We start from the raw sequence: 9,550 nt of genomic DNA on the forward strand, positions 1-9,550 counted from the left end.
TTTTCATCAAGATTGAGAGGATTTTTCAATCTCCATTTGAGTAAATTTGGTTAGTTAGGATAATTAAATCAGTGATTTGTTAAAAAAATTGTTGACTTAATTTTGGTTATGTACAGGTGAAATTGTAGTTTTGTTTGCAACAAGGAACTTAGCGTAACCTAAGGTAATTAGGGTTCTACTATTGAATCCCCATATGAGGGTTTGATTACTGTGTGATAATGGTGATACAACTATGTGCATAGCCTGTAATATGTTTGTGATATTGAATTATCTATAAAGCTTAAGGTTACCCTTAAAATGTGAAGGATAGACAATGGATTAAGCTAAGCGTAAAGGATAATTATTTGCATATGCTTACTGTGGGAATTTTCTATGCATGCTATGAAGTATGATGATTGTTTACATGCCTATTATGGATTACTGATATGTTATGTAGTGAATTAGACTGTGGTGGTTTATGATTATTAGCTTAGCTTATTAGTTAATGTGATAATTGTTAAGGGGACTTATTTGCGTAGCCTATGGGTTACTGTAATGATTGTGATGGAAAACTATTGACTTAGTTATGAGTTACTGATAATTTATGAAGGGTAACCATTGGTTTGGTCTAAGACTACTATGGAATGTGTAAAGGGCAATGATTTGCGTAATCTGTGGTGACTTGTTGCTTACTATGAAAATTATGATGATTGTTTGCATGCCCATCCTAGATTATGGTTTGAGATATTGATAATTTTATTTAATAAAATTATTAATTATTTTTCTTATGTTTAGGTTAATTAATAAAATTATTAATTATTTTTCTTTTGTTTAGGTTAATTTGTGGCTTTTCCCAATAAGTTGAAATTGGATTTCAAACCCCAATTTGGGTAAGTTGGAAAAGCTATAGTTAATTTAAATTAATAATTTTGTTGGCAAAATTATTAATTTAACTTTGATTGTGTTTAGGATAAATTAGAGCTAAATTCGCATTAAGAATTTTGCACAAGAATTTAATTCTTTTTTAGGTAACAAGTTCTACCACTAGACCATCAGATGAAAATTTAAGAGTGCATGTATTGATAGATTATGCATTATCGGTAGCTAAAATGCATAGATTAATTATAGGAGTTGTCGACAAATCCTATGTGACATTTATGGACTGTTGATTGATGTTGCATGCTAAGCTTATTTTAGACTATTATACATGCTTTTTTTGGACTATTGGTGTCTGTCAATTTTAGCTATTGTTTGTATATCCCTAGATGTACGGTATCTCTCGGGATCACCACCTTCTTATTGTTATGGCTAGTGTGTCCACGGGACCACCAAACTATTATGATTCATGTGTGGTTTGACAGGATCACTAAATTGCTCGATCTGATGTATGCTCTGACGAGATCACCAGACTGATGAATATTCCACCGGATCACTAGACCATGCTTGTTCCTTCTAAAACACAAGACTATTAATTATGAATAAGGGTACCTTATAATGAGGAGCTAACAGTTCACTTAGCTAGTGAGTTCCATACTGGGTATCTTTATACTTGAAACATTTCTCTATGTTTAACTTTTCAGACAAAGGTAAGAGGAAAGGTTAAGCTGGCGAGTGTCAAAAAGAAAGACCTGTGACTGGCCATAAGGGCACGCCACGTGTTGCTTTCACTAATGTTTTAAGAAAGTTAAGATAATTTGGAACGATCTAACTTCTTATACTAACCTAAACCTATTACCTTAAAATAAATAATAATTTTGCATTTAAAAGAAAAAGAAAAAAAACTAAACTTTTAATAAATGACTTCGAAGTCCATAAATCATGATCTGACAAACTAAGAAAAATAATATGTAAAGATAATCCTAGTTCGAACCATATCTAAATTTTAAAGAAAATATCATGATATGATTAACGAGCTCAAAGAAAATAGTTAAAGTCAAAATACTGAAAATATGAAAAACGAAAGCAAAACTGAATACTCATATGGCATATCATAGACAATTCATGTTGCTCGCTAGCTTTACTTTACCTCTAACTTTGCCTAAAATATTAAACATAGAAAAGAGTGAGTATCAACATATACTTAGAAATGGACCCACTACTAGTTCCCTTACGTGTCTGTTAACTTTCTATTAGGATTCTATTAGGAGATACAAAAACCTATTGTGTGCTCGATGGAACACACGCAATCTAGTGATTTTGAAGGAACACTCTGATCAGTCAGTGAATCCAAAGGAATAGACATGATATCAGGTAGCACGTGATCCCGTTCAACCACTCATAAACATGACACGACAAACTAGTGCTCCCGTCGAACGCAGACAGACATAAATCTGTGAAAAGTGGTTATCTCAAGGAACACCATACATGTAGGTACACTACGAGAAATCGAGGTTCTCCGAAAGTAAAGAAAGACATCGATAGAAAAATCGTCAAGAATGACAGGATTTTCCAACGCCCAGTGTAAAACGTCGAGAGAAAATGCTATTCCCGAAGACGTAAAATGAACGTCGAGAATAACGTCGGGAATTATATGTTTTCTCGATGCATATACGATGCATCGGGAAAGAAGCATCGAAAAACATATGACATTAATTATGTCAGAGATGTATTCTCGACGCCATGCATTATGCATCGAGGCCGACATCGGGAATTACATGTTATCCCGACACGTCGTGTATGCGTTAAGAAAGAACCACCGGAAATTAGGCCACATTAATTATGGTAGACATATATTCTCGACGCCATGCATCATGCGTTGGGGATGGTGTCAGGAATAAGGAGTTGTACCCACGCTATTGTTAAGCATCGGGAACGACATTGAGAATAAGGAGCATTTCTAACGTCATTGTGGGATCTCCTGACGTTTTCAGACTGCGTCGAGAGATCCCCTATAAATTTAATTTCAATTCTGTGCAACACATAATCGAAACAAGAGAAACAAAAAAAGAAGAGAAGCGGAACGAAGAAGGATTCACTACCATGCCCTCGTCGTCATTGCCCTCGCTGCCATTGCCCCTCGCAGCCGTACATTGAGGTTAGTTTAAAATCGTTAATTTTTAGGTTTATTTAGATAATTTAGGGTTTTTTTAAAAAACAAAATTTAGGATTTTGTTTTGGAATAGATTTTTGTTTGTGAAATGTATTTTCGTATTGAATGTGTGTTGAATTGAAACTTTGAATGTTGTTAAATTGAAATTCGAAGTGGGTTGAATAAAAATTTTAGGGGGTGGGGGGGTTCAATGGAAATTTTGAAGTGGGTGTTGGTTTAATTTAAATTTTGAAGTGATGGAGGATGAATTGAAAATTTGAAGTGGGTTTAGTTGAAATTAAATTTTGAAGGGGGAGTTTAGGGTTGAATTGAAAATTTGAAGTGGGGGTTGAATTTAAATTTTGAAGTGGGGGTTGAATTTAAATTTTGAAGTGTAACGCCCCAATGATCTTGTATCCATTTTTCTTAGTATTTTTTTTTTTATTTTATTTTATTTATTTATTTATAATTAAATAATGGAACTTATATCATTAAGATTTGGATTTTTCTTTTTTTAAAGTATTAAGTAAACTCCAAATGAAATTATCTTGGTATTTAAGATTTTTATACGTATTTAAAAGTGGAGGGAAAGGAGGGATTTGTTGAGAAATTGGGTGAAATTTTAGAGAGAGAAGGGTGAAACTTGGAATTAATCAAAGAAGAGAAAAGAGGGAAATTATTTTATAAATAGGAAAAGAAAAGGAAAAGAAAAGGAAAAGAAAAGGAAAAGAAAAGAGAAGAGGGAGAGAAGAAAACCCTAGCCGCGCCGCCGCCGCCGCCGCGAGCCACCGCCGCCGCCGCCGTCGCGAAACCCTAGCCGCCTACCCACGCCACACGCACAGCCGCGCCAGAATTCGTCCAAGCTTCCTCGCACGCCGAAGCCGAGTCGAAGCCGTCCATTCACGCGTCTGCAAGACGACTGGAAGCCGAAGCCACCCCTCGCGCCGCTTCGATCCGAGGCAGATCAGCCGAAACTCGTCGCGTCCCGAAGCCGAGATCCATCTCCACGTCGAAGCCGCGTCGCCAGCCGAACGCGTCTGCAAATCGGACCCGCGTCCGCGCCACACGTGCCCAGCTCTCCCCGCGTGCAGCCGCGCCGCGCCGTGCGTTCCGCGTAGCCGAGCCGCGCCCCCTCCCTGTAGCAAGCCGAGCCGCACGCGAAGTCCCTGTACCGAGCCGAGCCGCGCCTACGCCAAGCCGAGCCGGTCCTGTCTTCTTCCAGTCGAGCCGCCAAGCCTGTTTTGGCTCCTTCCACCTAAATTTTTGGTAATTTCCAAATTCCCTAGCCTGCCCAGTAATTAAATGAGTTAATTTGGAAATTTAATTAATTTAATTACTTTCCTCAAGAAGCAAATTGGACCAAATAGCTGCTGCAGCTTAGGACTTCCTCAGTAGGAACCCATCTAGCAACATCTCGAGGTAAGAGATTTCTACTACTAGCCCCATGTGAGAATTTGATGTTGCATGTTCCTTCAGTGACATACGATGATGGTTGGGCTTACGATGTATGATAATATTTTATCATGATCTGACGAATGACATGGCCATACTTCGGCATAATATTATAGTAATGAGAACCCTCGAACCATATGTGACTGTATGATAAGACTGATGGACTTATGATGTATGTGACTGTATGGTAAGACTGATGGACTTATGATGTATGTGACTGTATGGTAAGATTGATGGACTTATGATGTATGTGACTGTATGATAGGACTGATGGACTTATGATGTATGTGACTGTATGATAAGACTGATGGGCTTATGACGTATGTGACTGTATGATAAGACTGATGGGCTTATGACGTGGGTGACTGTATAATGAGAACTATTAGTGACTGTTTGATGATAGCTGTAGTGGGGGATGAGATGGTGGTTATTTTCTGATGATAATTTGATGACGTATGCATATGTATGTTGGGATTGGGGTATCTGTTAACTTCTCCTATCTGAGTCGTACCTGCATGGGTGTCCTTCGGGATCACCACCTATTTAGGACTGTTAGGCTCGACGGGGCGCCAGTCCAGCATGACTATAGATATGACTCGAGCGACTCGACGGGGTCCTCGCATCCCGACGGTCCTAAGTGTCCCCTGGACACCGAAGACCAGAGTTATGTCCCTACGGGGCGCATGTTGCACGTGTTCGGGAGCGTGCCAGAGATTGGGTACTAGTTTCAGGACTCGATAGGAATGTTAACAGGCACCTAGTGGGACTAGTAGTGGGTCCCTTACTGAGTATTTTTATACTCATTCTCTTCATTTTATGTTTTCAGGTAGAGGACGAGGTAAGGGCAAAGGCAAGCTGGCGAGCGACGTGAAGTGACCGTGGCGAGCCATAGGGGTTTTCCTGCTTCCGCACATGTTTTACTTTACAGTTAAATTCATGTTTCGGCTTTCTGCATATTTACTTTGGTTATTTTTGTAGATAGGGCCCGCTTAGGGATTTTAAACTTAACTCGTATTTCTACATGTTACCTTAACTATCTTTCATAAATACATTTGCTAGATTTCTTTGCATTTATTTACACCAGATTTTATGACTTAAACACTGATCCTAGATTCAGTAACCACTTCGATTCAGCATAAAGAGTCGGGTCGTTACAGTTGGTATCAGAGCGCAGTGTTTTAGGTCCTGTAGACTGACTTATGATGTAAGTCATTTTGTTTTGATTTTACCTCACCCTATGGCTATACGGTCCTTCGTCACTCGCCAGGTATGCCTAAAGCTTTACAAATATTAAGATTATAATGTTGCCTGATTAGATTAGACTTAGAGAGAGAATATTGAGCTCTAGTGGTGAAAAATTTGTTGGTGAATTTTAGGAAGAATGCCGCCACGTAGAGGTGCACGTCGAGGAGGTGGCAGGGGAGGCAGAGGAGCCGGTCGTGGCCAACCGGCGGAGCAACCTGCCGCGCCGCCAGTCAACCCCGACGTACCAGTCAACCCTAATGCACCGGTCACTCAGGCGGATCTCGCCGCAATGGAGCAGCGTTACCAGGCCATGCTGCAAGCTGCTCTAGCGCCGTTCCTCGCTGCTCAGCAGAACCAGGCCGCCCCTGTTCAGGACCAGCCTGTAGTCCCTCCAGCCCCTGTTCAGGACCAGCCCGTCATCCCTCCAGCCCCGGTGGAAGCTCAGCCGGTGCCAGTACAACTGTCAGCTGAGGCCAAGCACTTGAGGGATTTTAGGAAGTACAACCCGAAGACTTTCGACGGATCCTTGGACAACCCCTTTAGAGCCCAGCTGTGGTTGACATCCATAGAGACGATCTTCAGGTACATGAAGTGCCCAGAAGACCAGAAGGTGCAGTGTGCAGCTTTCTGTTTGGAGGATAGGGGGACTGCCTGGTGGGAGACTGCTGAGAGGGCGCTGGGAGGAGATGCCAGCAAGATCACATGGGAGCAATTCAGGGAGAGCTTTTATGCTAAGTTCTTCTCTGCCAACGTGAAGCACGCCAAGCTCCAAGAGTTCCTAAACTTGGAGCAAGGCAAACTGAGCGTGGAACAGTATGATGCCGAGTTCGACCTGTTGTCCCGTTTTGCCCCTGATGTGGTAAGGGATGAGGCCGCCAGGACTGAGAGATTTGTTAATGGCCTCAGGTTAGACCTCCAGGGTTTTGTACGAGCTCTTCGACCAACCACTCATGCGGATGCTCTACGCATAGCACTGGATCTGAGCCTGCATGAGAGAGCTGGTCAATCTAAGGTTGTCGGCACAGGGTCAGCCTCGGGACAGAAGAGGAAGGCGGAGGCGCAGCCCGACGTAATACCACAGCGGACTCCGAGGTCAGGAGGTGTCTTCCAGAGACACCGTCGGGAGCTGGCAGCAGCTGGGAGAACTTTGAGAGAGCTACCCACTTGTACTACCTGTGGGAAGGTCCATGGAGGACAATGTTTAGCTGGGAGTGGAGTCTGCTTCAGGTGCAGGCAGCCGGGGCACACCGCTGATGCGTGTCCTCGGAAACCCTTAGAGACGACGCCACGTCAGCCTTCTGCTCCCCAGCAAGGGAGAGTCTTTGCCACGAACCGGCAGGAGGCCGAGCGAGCTAGTACGGTGGTGACAGGTACGCTCCCAATCTTGGGGCATTATGCTTTGGTACTATTTGACTCGGGGTCATCGCATTCATTTATATCCTCTATTTTTGTCAAGCATGCGGGTTTAGAAGTAGAACCGTTGGGTAGTGCCTTGTCTGTCTCTACTCCTTCTGGAGAGGTCCTTTTGTCTAAGGAAAAAATAAGGGCATGTTGGGTAGAAATAGCAAACCATACCTTGAATGTAACTTTACTGGTGCTAGATATGCAAGATTTCGATGTAATTTTAGGCATGGATTGGTTGTCAACTAACCATGCAACCATAGACTGTTTTAATAAGGAAGTAGTCTTTAACCCTCCTTCCGGGGATAAGTTTAAGTTTAGAGGAGCAGGCATGGTGGGTATACCCAAGGTCATCTCAGCAATGAAGGCGAGTAAGCTACTTAGCCAGGGTACTTGGGGTATCTTGGCGAATGTAGTAGATATGGCAGAACCAGAAGTTTCCCTATCTTCCGAACCAGTAGTAAGGGAGTACCCTGACGTTTTCCCCGACGAACTCCCAGGACTTCCGCCTCCCAGGGAGGTAGACTTCGCCATTGAGTTAGAGCCCGGCACCGCCCCTATTTCTAGAGCTCCTTACAGAATGGCCCCAGCCGAGTTAAAGGAGTTGAAAGTCCAGTTACAGGAGCTGTTGGACAAGGGCTTTATCCGGCCCAGTGTATCACCTTGGGGAGCCCCAGTGTTGTTCGTGAAGAAGAAGGATGGGTCGATGCGCCTTTGCATTGACTACCGAGAATTGAACAAGGTGACAGTTAAGAACCGCTACCCCTTACCCAGAATCGAGGACCTGTTCGACCAGTTACAGGGGGCCACCGTCTTTTCCAAGATCGACCTGCGATCAGGCTATCACCAGTTGAGGATTAGGGACGGTGATATTCCCAAGACGGCCTTTCGTTCGAGGTACGGACACTACGAATTCATAGTGATGTCCTTTGGTTTAACTAATGCCCCTGCAGTGTTCATGGACCTGATGAACAGGGTGTTTAAGGACTTTCTAGACCAATTCGTCATAGTCTTCATTGACGATATCTTGATCTATTCCAAGACTGAGGCCGAACACGAAGAGCACTTGCACCAAGTCTTGGAGACCCTTCGAGCTCATAAGCTATACGCCAAGTTCTCCAAGTGTGAGTTCTGGTTAAAGAAGGTGACATTTTTAGGGCACGTGGTTTCCAGTAAGGGAGTCTCGGTGGACCCAGCTAAGGTCGAAGCGGTGACCAACTGGCCTCGACCGTCTACAGTCAGGGAGATTCGCAGTTTTCTGGGTCTGGCAGGATACTACAGGAGGTTTGTAGAAGACTTCTCACGCATAGCCAGCCCATTGACCCAGTTGACCAGGAAGGGAACCCCTTTTGTCTGGAGCCCAGCATGTGAGAGTAGTTTCCAAGAGCTTAAGCAGAAGCTAGTGACGGCACCAGTCCTGACAGTGCCTGATGGGTCGGGAAGTTTTGTGATCTATAGTGATGCCTCTAAGAAAGGACTGGGATGTGTCCTGATGCAGCAAGGTAAGGTAGTTGCGTATGCCTCACGCCAGTTGAAGAATCATGAGCAGAACTACCCTACCCACGACTTGGAGTTGGCAGCTGTAGTCTTTGCACTGAAGATATGGAGGCACTATCTGTACGGTGAGAAGATTCAGATTTACACCGACCACAAGAGCCTGAAGTATTTCTTCACTCAGAAGGAGTTGAACATGAGGCAGAGGAGGTGGCTCGAGTTGGTGAAAGACTACGACTGCGAGATCCTGTACCATCCAGGTAAAGCAAATGTAGTGGCTGACGCGCTGAGTAGGAAGGTTGCACATTCAGCAGCGCTAATCACGAAGCAGACCCCCTTACTCAGGGATTTGGAGAGAGCCGAGATTGCAGTCTCAGTAGGTGAGGTTGCCGCACAGTTGGCTCAGTTGACAGTTCAGCCAACCTTGAGGCAAAAGATCATTGCTGCTCAGCTGAGTGATCCTTACTTGGCAGAGAAACGTCGTATGGTAGAGACGGAGCAAGGTGAAGAGTTCTCTATATCCTCTGATGATGGCCTTATGTTTGAGGGACGCCTGTGTGTGCCGGAAGACAGCGCAGTTAAGACAGAGCTTTTGACTGAGGCTCACAGTTCCCCGTTTACCATGCACCCTGGGAGTACGAAGATGTACCAGGACTTAAGGAGTGTCTATTGGTGGAGGGGCATGAAGAGGGATGTAGCAGAGTTCGTCAGTAGGTGCTTGGTGTGCCAGCAGGTGAAGGCACCTAGGCAGCATCCAGCAGGGTTGTTGCAACCCTTGAGTGTGCCAGGGTGGAAGTGGGAGAGTGTGTCGATGGACTTTATCACGGGACTGCCCAAGACCATGAAGGGCTACACGGTGATCTGGGTTGTGGTCGACAGACTCACGAAGACAGCCCACTTCGTGCCAGGGAAATCCACGTACACTGCCAGCAAGTGGGGGCAGTTATACAT

General features: G+C 44.0%; 1 protein-coding gene across 1 annotated transcript; it reads left to right on the plus strand.

The window, feature by feature from the left end:
* Positions 1-4,453: 4,453 nt before the first annotated feature.
* LOC127148199 (uncharacterized) lies at positions 4,454-9,313 on the plus strand. Its single transcript, XM_051081444.1, has 2 exons — positions 4,454-8,248; positions 9,301-9,313. Exons 1-2 carry the CDS (start codon positions 5,841-5,843, stop codon positions 9,311-9,313), a joined length of 2,421 nt encoding a protein of 806 aa, XP_050937401.1. The 5' UTR covers positions 4,454-5,840.
* Positions 9,314-9,550: the final 237 nt, after the last annotated feature.

Source organism: Cucumis melo, chromosome 2, assembly GCF_025177605.1.
Source record: "Cucumis melo cultivar AY chromosome 2, USDA_Cmelo_AY_1.0, whole genome shotgun sequence".
NCBI lineage: Eukaryota > Viridiplantae > Streptophyta > Magnoliopsida > Cucurbitales > Cucurbitaceae > Cucumis > Cucumis melo.